The sequence below is a fragment of the Crocodylus porosus genome, unplaced genomic scaffold (assembly GCF_001723895.1).
Source record: "Crocodylus porosus isolate Cpor-Errol unplaced genomic scaffold, CroPor_comp1, whole genome shotgun sequence".
Taxonomy (NCBI): domain Eukaryota; kingdom Metazoa; phylum Chordata; order Crocodylia; family Crocodylidae; genus Crocodylus; species Crocodylus porosus.
This window is the reverse complement of record NW_017728906.1, coordinates 166,137,175-166,150,631: the sequence shown is the minus strand read 5'-3', so window position 1 is coordinate 166,150,631 and position 13,457 is coordinate 166,137,175. Positions and strand designations below refer to the sequence as shown.

Genomic DNA, 13,457 nt, shown 5'->3' with positions numbered 1-13,457 from the left:
CCTGTAGGTATGGCGCCGGTTGTTCCTCCCGAGGTGCATCACCTTGCACTTGTCTGTGTTGAAACCCATCCTATTCTCGTCTGCCCACCCTTGTAACCTGTCTAGGTTCTAACCTGATAGATTCGAGTCCCGTACAAGAATGGGACAATGAAATGCTCTGCAGTACTTTAACTAAGATGGAAACTTTTTGGAAAATTTAAAAATTGTCCTGATTAACTGTGGCATGTGTGGTGGTGAGGGGTGGGTCCTTATGCTTTTTTGGCTTGACTGCATTTAATGTATTTACTACCTAGATGTAATCATGAAGGATGTGAAAAACACTTCTCTACTCCAACTAGACTGAAACGGCATGAAAAAATACATGAAGGTAATCTCAGGTTCTGCTTTTACTTCAGCCAGACTTGAGTACAGCAAAACCAGTTTTTATTTACCAATATAGACAGTGCTCGTCAACTTTCTTATGTTCAGGGTTCCCATCTGTAATTTTTTTGAATAATGCATCACCCAGTTGAGAGAGCACAGTTTTACTACCTCAGTGGTTTTCTGCTGGGGTACTGTTACTGCTGCTGGGTAAAAGTACTCTTGTACTTGTACATGCATGTTTTGTGCATGCTCAGATAGAGAAGGACAATTGTAAGAGTGTCCTTCTTATCACATGCCTTTTCAGTCTGGTCTCCGTATGCTCCTCTTGGAAACAGAGGTGTATGGAACTGTCCTATATGCGCCACATACCTGTTTCCAAGAGACACCATGCACAGCCAGACTGGAAGCAGCTATGGCATGAGCACACACTCCTGTTTGCTTTCAAGTGATCAGATAAGCCTAAAAGTAGGCAGAAGCACCCACTCCTGACAGCAGTCCTTCCTGGTCTGAGCCTTCATGAAGTACATAGGGCAATTCTACCTGAACACAGCAGTTGTGCTTGTACCATAGTTCTCTTGGAAGAGTCTCGCAGCTCCCCAGTTGAGAATCACTGATGTAGACAGGGTTGGAGATCTGAAAAATAGATGAACTGCTAGTCCCACAGAGTAGGGCCAAGTGGATATAGAAAGAAGCAAGACAGACTTAATCTGGTTCACCATCTGGAGCATGACCTGAGCATTGCAGCATTTTGCATGTTAACTGCATTTTTAATATAGGTGAAAACATTGGCAGATCATCTTCAAGATGAAAGTACTGTTGGTCATGAGGACAGTTGTCTAGGATTTAGGAGACTTAAGAACAGTTTTCTGCTTTCATGCTTCCAAAACACGGCTTGTACAGGAAGGTATTTAAGTGCTAAATTTAACTTCTGTGAATTTGAAAGAGAATTGCTTACCTACATATCTTTTGAGGATTTGTTTGAAATGTTTTGCTTTTGAGAATGGAACATTGACCTTAGTGATTTAGCCATCTTGCAATGAATGAAGAAGCTCCTAAATAGTTATAACATATGAACTTAAGTCGCTCTGTGCCTCCACTCCTCACCTCTAAACAAAATAAAAACATGGAAGCTGATGTTCCATACTTCTGCTTTTCATATTTGCTGTGGCCTAAACAAGTAAGTAAACCTTACTTGATTCTGTCTGGTGGAAAAACTCACTTGACTTGAGTGAGGCAATAACTTGTTTTGCATTGGTAGAATGAAAAAGATCAAATACCCTCTTGAAATCCAAGTCCAATTTAAGGTATTAGATGTGGCTTAAGTCAATAGTTCCTTTAGCTTTAAGTGACCTTAATTCTCCAGGGGACCATGGTTAACTAAAATCCTCTACTTGGCCACAAAACAAACAGCCTTATTACAGTCTGTCAGATGTAGATCTACCCCCACCTCAAGTCTTTGTAGAATCTGTTTTAGGAACTGAGGCTAGCTTGGCTTTTACCTGTCTCCTCAGCATACTGTACAACAAAAGATCTGGTCCCAGTTTTTGTACAAATAAGTTTGAATTCACTTTGAAATAATAAGTACTCTTATTCACACAAACTGAACAGCCAACTCCTTTTGGCCATTGCTGACCTCAGTTGAATGTGAAACACCACCCCCCCCCCCGCTGTATCGCTTCTTACTGCTAATTTTTCTGCATCCTCCAGCCCTAAAACTGCTCCATGAACAACTAGGGCTGCTGAAGCATGTGTACTTGATCATGTTGCACATGCAGATAGATACTAGACGCTTTATGGCATATGTTAAAACAGACTGATGTAGCACAGTGATTCTTTCAACCTTTTTAGACTTGGGCTACTCCTCCATAGTTCTTCAGCATTCAGTGGCACCCCATTTAAAAAAAGTATGGTGCATACAAAGCATGACTAGAAATACATTATTTAAACAAACTGGAAAAAGCATACATGAACAGCCATAATATTGTAGTTAGTGCCATGCTACTTGAGCATGGCATTTATGTATTTGAGAATTACTACTTTAGAAAGATACCGTTATGGCTCCTGTCACCATGGCATCTGTACACCCTGAATCTATAAAGTACTTATTCCTGGAGCATCTCGGAGTCAGTGACTAAAGGTCAGATTCCATCTCGCTGAAGATATCTAATGGCAGTTGGGGGGTTTATGAGAGGTCTAGAAATTGAACTTTTTAAATACATGTAGCACACACTTACAAGAAACTTAAATCTTGTATTTCCTGAATACTGTGCGAGTCCAGCTTGCTACCATCTTGTTATCTGATTGGCTCGAAAAAGGCAAATTTTACACTTTTTTGCTGCAGGGTGGAGCTGTTTTCTTATAAAGTTGGGAGCACTATAAATGCTTGCCTAGTACCAATTTGATCTTGATAACGAACATATGGAAGGGGGTTTTCGAATTAGAGTGACCTTTTTTCCCCCTAGAATCATCAGATTTGCAGTGTACCCAGATTTTTCTTTCACTGACTATAACTTTAATGTTTTGGGGCTGGAGACTTTAGCTCTGAGCTGTGTGTACATATACAAGACTAGCTGACTTAACTGCCAGACTAAGTGTGGCTTCTTTAATAGGATATGCATGCAAGAAAGAGAAATGTTCATTTGTTGGAAAAACATGGACAGAACTTCTAAAACACATAAGGGAAAGTCATGCAGGTAAGTCATAAAAGTGCTTGTACAGCAACAGTGATTTTTGTTTTAATGTTTTGGCATACTTGAATAAGTACTCAAATCCAAGAGAAAGGGGGGTCCTTATTAATCTCCCTTTTATCAACCTATTGTGCTTTTTGGGTGGGGAGGTTATGTGTAACTTGTTAGTACATCATAATATATTAAATCTCTCCCATTCTGGATACCTTTTGGTTGAAAACTATTACCCAGTAGTATTTGCCATGTGTTGTGATCAACAGTATATTTCCTACAAGGATATCATGTAGGTAGATGAGGAAGGAAAACGGGTGAAAGTTTCTGAATTTTTTGCACTTAGTATGAACTGAAACTTCTTGTTGTAAAGAAGAACAAGTCCCTGGGCCATATGGGGACTGCAGGGCTCCTTGCAGGCCAGATCCAACCCATGGCATGAGGGCTCTGACAATGGCCACTTTGGTGGCATGGAAGTCCAGTAGGGGCAGTATGGGGAGAGGTGGCAGTTGGAGTGCAGGGCCTAGTGCGGGAGCAGGAGTGCAAGATCTGGCAGCAGCAAGCCAGACTTGTTTCCAGAAGGTCCAACTTCTGGTGCTTTCCAGTAGCCCAAAGGTCCAGATAAAGTGGCTCTGCAGGTCTTATGTCCAACACCCCTATTGTAAAGGACTGACTTCTGAGTTAATTCTGAACTTTTTTCAAACACTTTCAGTAACTAACATTGTTGGATTTTTTTTTCCATCTAGAACCAATAATCTGTAATGTGTGTTCTAAAACATTCAAACGTAAAGATTTCCTCAAACAACATCAGAAAACGCATGCTGAAGAAAGGGAAGTATGTAGGTGCCCAAGAGAAGGGTGTGAGAGAACTTACACGACAGTGTTTAATCTTCAAAGCCACATCCTTTCCTTTCATGAGGAGAAAAAACCATTCTTTTGTGACTATGCTGGCTGTGGGAAAGTGTTTGCAATGAAAGTAGGTATTTTTGCACTCTGTTAAAATCCAGATTACCTTCTCTTGGGCCATATAAACATAACTTTCTTTTCAATTTTAGCAAAGTCTTGTAAGACATGCTGTTGTTCATGATCCTGACAAGAGAAAGCTGAACTTAAAAGTAAGTCATACTCTTCTGGAAATTCCTTTTGTCCGTTTCCTCTCATTTCTACCCTCATCCATTAAGAAAGTAATTAGCAAGAGTTTCTGAAATCAGGGCTTAAATTACCTAGTCCATCTAACATACATTTATTTAATGTAAGCAAATACAAATAATTCTGAACCTAAATACTACAAAAGAGTACCAACACTTAATATAATTTTCTTATTTTCTTTAGAAATAAAAAAGTACATGCGAGAGAAGGGTATGTGGTGGTGGTGGTTGTTGTTTTAAGTCTAGAATTTTAAGTGGCTGGGCTAATTTGTACTGTAATTATTCTTTTTCCCCCCTCCTTCTCTCCTCCAGAAAGCAAAACGATCTCGTCCTAAACGAAGCCTGGCTTCCCATCTCAGCGGATATATTCCTCCTAAAACTCAGCAAAGAAAGGCTGTTTTGGGAACAGAAAATGAGATGCTGAATAAACCTGCAGAAAATGGGTTACCAACTGTTGAAACACTGACTCTGCACTAATAGCTTATTAAGACAAGTCCATCCAAAATGGACTATTTCATGAACTTAACAAGTGCTTTTTTAAGTTTATAAAGACTAGTACAGAATATTTTCACTGGTAATTTGTTTTATTTTTTGTTGGGTTTTTAATTAAAGTCACTAGTGCAATTCATTTGATGTTGTAGCTTCACTTCCACACTTCTTAAGAGTGTCATTCTGTTTGTTGTCTTTTACTTTTTTCATGTTCTGCTTCTGAAGTTCTTTGTCTGACATATGCCTCAACACACACACATACTTGTTGCCTGAGATTCTTGGCTGGGACTGGTAAGTAGCTTTCTCCGACAGGGCTTCAAAAATATTAGCAAAGAGCAATGGCTGAAACAGGATAAATAAGTTATAGGCATTATTTGATCTATGCAGGGCACTTAACTAGTTACTTAAAGCTGAAATGTTGTTCAAATGTATAACTGCAGGAAATAGCCCCTTTGGTTCTCTTGGTGACACTGAGCCATCACCTAAAGCAAAAACTGAATTCAGCAAAGCTAATCTCAAAGTTTTATGTTGTCCTGGCTAAGCTTATGCTCTTCCCATCACTGCACAAAGTGCTTCATCTCATCTGTTTATCAAAAAAGTTCCCTCTCCATTATAATACTGAACTTCAGTACCTACGATCAAGGTTGAGTTACTTTAAGTTCCACTAAAGTCTTTCTTCTCTTTATAGCTGTATATTGTTTCTACTTGCTTCAGTAGTGAAACTTACTGAGCATGTTCTATGATCCATGCAATCATTTTTAATGAGAGAGATTTATCTCGAGTTTAAATTCCCTGTTATACATGCTATTGTTAAAGTTCCTGTTACTATAAGGGGAGAAACTGCAGCAGCTAGAGCCCAGGTAGCTAAATAGGGGCCAGCTGTAAGAAGGAAGACAGCAAGGAGATGCTGCTGCCTAGATGCTTGTGGCCCATCAAGGTAAGGGGCACAGCTGACTTCTCCAGATTTGCTGCAGGTAACTGGAAGGGGACTGGGCTTGGGGAATACAAGCCCAAGTCAGGGCAGTCAGTCTGGCCCTGCAGGCTGCAGAGGAAGAGTCCTGCAGGGAGAGGGTTGTAATGAAAGAACTAGCGATGATCTGTTAGACCTGAGAGCTGCAAACAAAGGGCTGAAGGCTTGCAGGGAGCTGGGACCCAAGATGAGTAGGCTTAGAGTTATGTTACAGCCAGTGGGCTTGGACTTTGGTAACAGCTGATGCGCACACAGTCCCACTTAAGTTTTTAAACTGGTGGATAAGACACAGCAAGCAAAGGGGTGATGTGGCTGTGGTGGGACCCTCGAGAGACTCACTGCAACTTAGTGCCTGAGAGGCACATGAGACCTGGAATCTTGCTAGGGCATGGCACAGGACTGTCAAGTGGCAATAGGCTTAAAGCTGAGAGGGCAGGAACACAAGCTGGAAAGGGATGGGAAGCAGAGGCAGTAGCCTACAGCTGAGAGGGCTGAAACCAAGGCCAGATTGCTCAAAGCCTGAACAAGGTGAAGATGGCACCAGAGGGCCCAGCACTGAGAAGCCCGAACCAGGTACAGCACAGTGGATCTTGGCTAGATGGTACAGTGAGAGAAGGGGAGGAAGCTGAGGCCCCAACACCTGGACAGTAACATCTACAAGCAGAGCCATCCCTAGGGGTGTGTGGGGCACTGGGCATATCTGCCTGGGGCTGAGGGGGCAGCCGGACTGTTTGAACACAGTGGGACCTATACAGCACTGTCTGCAGGGCCCCCCAAAGCACAAGGCCAGGGCAGCTACCCCACTTGTCTGCTGTCCCCCCCTCCCCCTGGGATGACCCTGTCTGCAAGGTATGGATGTGGCTACAGGAGAGACTAGAGGCTACAAAATTAACCCTTAAGGTGACCACCTGTTAGAATCCAGCGTGGTTAGAAAACAGCTCACTGGGGCTGTGGGGCAGCCTCCCTTTCAAAAATACATTTCCATCAAGGCATGGCAGGTGGGAAGGCGAGGATACCCAGAGAGCTAGGGTAGAAAAGGACCTGTGTGGTCACCATGGGATCTGACACTTGTTACACATGGCAGTTCTAAAATACAGGGAAGGCAACTCTATGAACTCTCAAAAGTAGAGAGAACGTCTAACAGATCAAGAGAGTCTTTTAGAGAAACAAATTTCAGTAACTAGTGCCTGGTGTCAAGCAATGGGCTGCTATATACCAGCCCATTTAAAAATCTATCCTTATCCTGTAGTTTAACAAGGCCTACAAAAGGGGGAACAAAGTTTTTATGTTTAAGTAAATCCCTAATGTTCTTCACTCCAATTATAGGATATGAGTGCATCAAATTGTGATATCTTAAAATGGCAAACTGAGCAGGCCTAAGGCATTGTAATGAAAGCATACTGAAACAAAAAAGGGGGATATAGTCAAATAACCAACTGAACTTTCTTTGAAAGAAAAATGTTTAGTAGTGTTGTCAAAAAAACTAACTAACAGCAAGGTGACAAGTACAACTAACTAGGTTCAAACTCATGGTGGTAGAATTAAGATAAATTGCATCTTTGGACTATTCAACAGAATAATGTAGTAACAAGACAATTTCAAGGCAAAAGTGTGAGACTACTTATTTAAGTGCACTGTTTAAATAGTCTGTCTGAAAAGGCAGTTTTCCCCTTAACTGTGGTTCCTGATAAATGAAAATAGCTTTACTTAAAAATGGGAGAAAGTTACTAATTTTAATCACTGAAACTTATATTGGGGTGGCATGTTCATGAAGACAATGACATAATTAAAAACATTTAACTCTTCCATAGCTTACCATTGTTTCTGGATCTTCATTCCTTTTTGTTACAGAAATTTTGACACTATACTTCTTGTCAATCCACTGCTGAATATGTTTAATTTTGATCTCTAAATCATGCTTTGCAATAACTGAAGACAAACGAATCTCTTTCAGCTCAGTAGGCCCTGTTAAAATATAACCAATCATTTATGGTCTTCAAGGAAAGATTGATCATTAAACATGTTGCCTATAAGGAGTTAATTTGTGGGCTCCAGCCTGCCACCTGACTACAGCTCCTCCCCTTTGCAGCTGTAGTCTGGGGGCTCCCCCTCCAGCTTCCATTACCCACTTCTGCCCCAGGCTTGGGTTACTACAGCACACAGGTCAGTGCTGGGGAAACCTGTGGCCCAGGCCCACGTAGCACAGTGCAGCTGGAGAGCTGAAAGTAAGACGGGCATCTGTATGTGTGGTGCAAGGGAGTTGGAGGCAGGTGCCTGGGTTACACAGGTGTAACATACAGTGTGTGGCCCCCAGGAGTTTCAAATGCAGTAGTGCTACTGCACTGACAGGGCTAGGAGCTGACTAAAGAGCTGGTATATCTTCCTTCCAGAAGTCATCTCCCCCATTAAGACTTAACTCTTATCTTTTTACCTCCACCTATTTTTCTCCTGACTTGTCTGTGGCATGTGTCAACATTCCTCTTAAAGATGTTTTCAATGCCACACCCTACAGATTTCTCCAGCAACTAACATTACTAAAATAGAGGTGATTTTTTTGGGGGGGGAGGCAAGAAAGTAATGTGGAAAGTCTTTTATTTCCAGCACCTTAATTCCTCTTGTCAAAGTAACATTGAACCTCCCCTCCTTTCCCCTATCCACTCACTGGCTCAGCTCATCTACATAGTGTAAAATCTCTGTTAACTGGCATCCCTGGTGTAAGGGGATTGCTGGTTATGTAAAAATCCCAGTTGCCTGAAAACCCCCAGCAGGGGTTTTCAGATAAAGCAGGGGAGAGGGCGCAGCGGCCACATACGCAGCAGTAGTGGTGCCGGGTAGCCGCCACTGTATGCAAACTTTCCCCCACCCTCCCCTCCATGTCCAACTGGCCAGAAATCCGGTTAATGCAATTTCCAGTTACTTAAATGCCAGATAGTGGAGACTTCACTGAACCAAGAATATTTGCCTTTTTTATAGTAAAATATTTGCCTATTAAGTGGGAAAACTTGAAAATCAATCACTTTCTGTTCTCACTCTCTTCCAAGAGTACAGTCTTGAATCCTAGTGAAAATAAGAGGTTTTTGTAATTGCAAATTCACTTCTCTCCCAGTGATTCTTTTAAATGGTCATTGTTACCTAATCTCTTCACAGGTGCTTTAACAAAAGAGCAAATAATCATTATAGTGGTATTATTGCTCTGGCTCTTATTTAAAATCAGCAATATAATCATTGACACAAAACTTCAAGAACATGGTAACCATTTCTTTGTCACAAGCAGGGATCCTGGTTTTCTCTGTTTAAAAATCAGATTCTCTGATTTAAAAAAAAAAATCACATCCTCAGATTAAAAACTCCCAAATCCATGTTCTTCTGCAATTACATACAATGGCATTTCGTTTTATCAGTTGAACACAATGTTTTATTGATATTTACAATTTTAAAGCAATTTGGAAGCCTCCCAGTACCTCAATCACTATAATAAGATAAATTCAAAATACCTAATATACTTTGGCATTTGATTTGGTGGCTTTTAATCATGGAAAATCAGAGCTCCCTTTGCTCACCAAGACATGGATCCAGCTGCACCTCCCCCACAGCTTTGTGGTGCTGAGGAACCTGCCCTGCCCATGTCATTGCTCCTCATTCTTCACCCACAGCCCCTAGGAGCCCAGTTGCCAGGGCTACAGGGCCAGAGATCTGGGTCTGCAGCCTCCTGCCCTGCCCTGCCCAGCAGTGACTGAGCCTCAGCTGCTGCTCAAGCCCGGTTCCCCCTTGCCTGGTGGGCCATGTGGCTGGAACAGAGCCGGGGGGGCGGGTAGAGAATCCACTCTCGGCTTCCCACCCTGCTGCCCTCTCACAGGGGCCTCCACAGCCCAGTGGGTGGGACCAGGCACCAGAGGGCAGGTAGGCTCGGGAGCCCTGTGCCACCATGACAAAGTGCCTCCTGCCCACCTGGCAGTAGCAGAGGACACAAATCTATGCCCTACCCCTGTTGCTGCTGGGTATTCACAGGGCTCCTGGCAGCAGCACTGAGCTTCCCCGCCCTGCTCTGCTGCAACAGGTCCTGCCCACTTGGACATGGATGGCAGCAGGGCAGGGAGCCTCAAGGCTGCAGCATGCAGCCTGCACCCACCACCACTCTGCAAACAAATCTGGGGGGCACATACCCCAAATACCCTCCCTCAGCCTGCATAGGAGAGAAGAGCCAGCCCCACCACTGCCTACCCTGGTTCTGTCCCACCTGACACAAAGGCCCTGCAGCTGAATACTCCAGGCCCAGGCCCCAAGCCTCATGCAACACTCTCTGAGCCCCTCCTCTCTGCCCCCTCCCAGCTTGCAGCAGCCACTCTCCATGTGGCAGCCCTCCCTGATCAACCTTCTCCTATTCCCCCCAGCCCTTTGCAAGCTGGAACTTGCCAGCCTGTACTGGGAAACCTACCAAGTCCCATGTTTTTCTCCTTAAAATGAGAAAATCTGGTTTTACCGCAGTTCTTGTGGCAAACAGAAAACCCGGATCCCTGGTCTTAAGGAAGATGTTAAGATGAGCCAAATGGGATATCACTTTATGAATACACACCTTTTGTAAATGCTGCTTCTTGTGAGGGTATCAACCCAATAATTCAATATCTATGTACAAAATCATGTCAGACAAAAGGCTGAATAACATTTTTGGAGTTTTTTTTGTTTTTAAGTAGATAGATTCCCATTTGGAATGGTAAATACATTGCTGTTTAAACTTGCATATTTTCTCCACTCAGTATTGTGCTGTTTTGTCAAAGCCAATGACAAAAGCAAGCTTTTTATGCATAGGCCACCTTGTTTGTAAGAAGCTGATTGTCCTGTAAATTCCTCAGTGCTCCTGGGAACTAGCTGTATCCACTTAAACAGATCTTATAAGCTCTAAGTTAGGACATGTGAACATATTCGTTATGGGGCAGAAATGTCAGCCTCTCTGCACACACAGGCAGTTACCACAATCTTCATTCTCAGTAACCTACATCAGCAGTTCAGCTTTCACTTAATTCTCAGTGAAACAAAGTTAAATTACTGGTTTTAGTTTGCTCTTTCCAAAGGATAAAGATGTGCATATGAGCAGTTACTGTATGTAAGTATGTTACACATGATAAGAGCCTGCCCCATTTTACTGCTCAAAAAGCAGTTTATAGGGGTGCACTGGTAGAGAGTTTTTTTGGCCAATACGGACAGCTGACTGTTAAGGAGGCATATCGTCCAATATCGATCCGATTTCTGATCCAGCTGCATTGCAGCTGGTAAGTCCACTGTGGTGGAAAGGAGATGGGAGAGGAAAGTGACATGGAGGCAGCAGATCAACACCCGGTGCAGCGAGGGAGGGAGTGGGGGCAGGCGCTGCCCAGCCAGGGTCAGGTGGGGCTCAGGACAGAGCCATGACTCATAGGGGGAGGGGCAGCTCCCACCACTGCTTGCACTTCGGAGGGCAGGCATAGATTCCTGACTTATATCAACAAGCTCTACCTGTCTCAGGAAGTATACAAGCCAACCAAAGGAAACGCCCTCCTAGATTTAGTCTTGGCCAAGGGGGATAACCTGGTGAGTGATCTGAAGACAGAGGGTAAACTAGGCAACAGTGACCATGGCACTATCACTTTCACTGTCCGTCGCAGGGCTGGGAAATCTGTCGGTAAGGTACAAATTCTTGACTTTAAAAAAGCTGACTTCAATAAGCAAAGGGCTTAGTGAACAATGCCCTATGGCAGGGGTCAGCAACCCCTGGCATGCATGCCAAGCATGGCACGCAAGGCCATTTTGCTCAGCACACCACCACCAGCCTGGACTCTAAGCAGCTGCTGCCAGCTATGGACCCCAGCCTGCTCCCAGCAGGCAGCTGGGAGGCTGTAAGCCCTGCTGCAAGCAGCCCGGGCTCCATGGACCAGCTGCAACCGAGAGGCTGCAAACAGCTGCTCCAGGCATGTCAGCACTCTGGCCAAAAAACAAGGTCTACCTTCTTCCAGGGTAGGCATTGTGGTTTTTTTGGCACTCCGGCCAAAAAACATTGCCTTAACCCTGCCCTACAGAATCATGGGTCACAGGGAAAGAGTGTGGATGAAGAATGGTCATTCCTCAAGGATACGATCCTTGGTGCACAGTTGTCCATATCTGTATGCAGAAAAGGTGGCACGAGGGCCAGGAGGCTCTCTTAGCTCAAAAGGCACCTACCCTGGAGATCTTCAAAAGGAGACTGGACACACACCTTGCTAGAGGGCACTGGGTGGGGTGGGGAGGAGGGGCATGTGTACCCTGGATCTGCACAGGGTGAGGCAAAACGGAGCAGGCTTGAGCTGGGGCTGCACCAGGCTCTTCTCAGTGGGTACTGGGCAGGGACTACAGAGGGGCCTGCAGCCAGCCCAAATTTTACCACAGCCCCACTCCCAGCACCGCCTGCCCAGCGCAGCACTTACTAGTCACCGGGTTTGCTTTTGCCTTTTCTTTTCGTCTAATCTGCTCTGCATGAATCTGCTTTCCAGTCATTAGTCCATAAACTGGAGGCTCTGCATCAACATTCAGCAGAACTAACTTCAGTTCGCGTTCTGTCATGAGTTGAATAACATCTCTTCTGTGCATGTTTCCCAAGCTGACCCCTTTCTCATCAATTAGGTGCACGATTTCGTTGAGGATTCTTCTGCCAACGTTTCCAAAAGTAGTGGGTGTAACTTTTTTTTTCCCCACTGGTTTCGGATTAGCGTCTACGCCTGAAGAAAATGACTTGGTCGGTACAAACACAAGTCTTTCTTTAGTTCCAATCGTGGTTGCCCATAATGAAGCCAACGGTGTCTTCTGTATTATGGGCTTCAAGAAACCTCCAAAGCATCTACTTAGGCAAGTAGTTTCATTCCTTGTGGCTTGATTTATTAACTTCCTTAGGCAAAAGGCAGCCATTCTAAGGAAGTGAGAAGGATGAAAAAAACTGTTACCTCATCAATTAGGATCTCAGTAGTTGTTTGTTAGAGACCTTAAAAAACATTTGGAGGCTTATCTTGGTGGGATCCTTTGACCCTGGCTGACATCCTGCTCCTTGTAAGATAATCGGGTGCAACCCCCTGCCCAAGGTCCTGTCCAGCCCTGAAATCTATGACCGAAATCATGGGTAGTAAAAACCCTAATCCCCCCTCTCCAGTGTCTGCTAAGTAATATATATTGTGTTTGGACTGAAAAAAGATTCAAGTTGAATATTCATCAGGAACCTCCTAAAAATAATGAGTAGATTGGGTGGGTGGGAGTAGGGTGGCCATCACAGGGGACAGTTCGGGTGTCCTCTATTGATATGAAACCTGATCCTCTATTTTTCTCTTGAAGCAAAATCTCTATTTTTCTCTTGAAGCAGTTACCCAGTGGCTGTCATGCTGCTAGCAAGGTTGAAGAGAAAAACAGGACGTAAAAGCGTCAGGTTTCGTATCTGTAGAGAGCAGAGTAGCAGAAAACCGGAAGGCCCTTTAACGATGGCCACCCTGGCGGGGGAGAGAAGAGGTGGCTCCGTCTCTTTTCAAGTTTCTCGGTGGTACGAACAGGGCTTTCCCGAACGTGGGCCTACTCAACAAGGCCCCACAGGCCTGCGGCGCGGGGCTGGGCGGGGGGTGCTCCGCACAGACTGAAGAATAGGCCGCCTGCGCGCGGGGCGGGGCGGCGCTTCGAGGAGAGGGTCTGCGCATGTGCGCTGCAAGTCTCGCTGTGGACGCTCGCCCCGGCCCCGGCCCCGGCCCCGCTCACCTGGCTCCCGGATCTGGATCCCGCCAGTCCTGCAGCGCCCCGGCCCAACCCGGCCGCCGGAGGCGGTGC

General features: G+C 44.6%; 2 protein-coding genes across 3 annotated transcripts in view; one reads left to right on the top strand and one right to left on the bottom strand.

Annotated features, from left to right (window-relative positions):
- GTF3A (general transcription factor IIIA) overlaps positions 1–4,822 on the top strand; it is a 14,114-nt gene extending 9,292 nt beyond the window's left edge. Inside the window, exons 5-9 of one of the 2 annotated variants that reach the window (XM_019530140.1) lie at positions 294–367; positions 2,973–3,056; positions 3,788–4,017; positions 4,097–4,156; positions 4,502–4,822. In XM_019530140.1, the coding sequence (XP_019385685.1) occupies positions 294–367; positions 2,973–3,056; positions 3,788–4,017; positions 4,097–4,156; positions 4,502–4,666 (613 nt within the window). In that variant the 3' untranslated portion in view covers positions 4,667–4,822. The remainder of the gene's footprint in view (positions 1–293; positions 368–2,972; positions 3,057–3,787; positions 4,018–4,096; positions 4,157–4,501) is intronic. The other variant, XM_019530141.1, reaches the window with a different exon arrangement.
- On the bottom strand, positions 4,700–13,451 carry MTIF3 (mitochondrial translational initiation factor 3). Its single transcript, XM_019530142.1, has 4 exons — positions 13,389–13,451; positions 12,083–12,561; positions 7,465–7,613; positions 4,700–5,020 (listed from the first exon to the last, which is right to left on the bottom strand). The coding sequence occupies exons 2-4, from the start codon at positions 12,558–12,560 to the stop codon at positions 4,805–4,807; spliced, it is 843 nt and encodes a 280-aa protein (XP_019385687.1). The 5' UTR covers position 12,561; positions 13,389–13,451; the 3' UTR covers positions 4,700–4,804.
- Positions 13,452–13,457: the final 6 nt, after the last annotated feature.

Excerpts from the sequence above, each read along its gene's own strand:
- MTIF3 (XM_019530142.1), bottom strand. The coding sequence starts at position 12,560 with ATGGCTGCCTTTTGCCTAAGGAAGTTAATAAATCAAGCCACAAGGAAT. Across the intron at positions 7,614-12,082 it reads AAAAGCAAACCCGGTGACTA|GGCCTACTGAGCTGAAAGAG; the intron begins GTAAGTGCTGCG and ends ATATTTTAACAG. Across the intron at positions 5,021-7,464 it reads ATGAAGATCCAGAAACAATG|CCATTGCTCTTTGCTAATAT; the intron begins GTAAGCTATGGA and ends ATCCTGTTTCAG.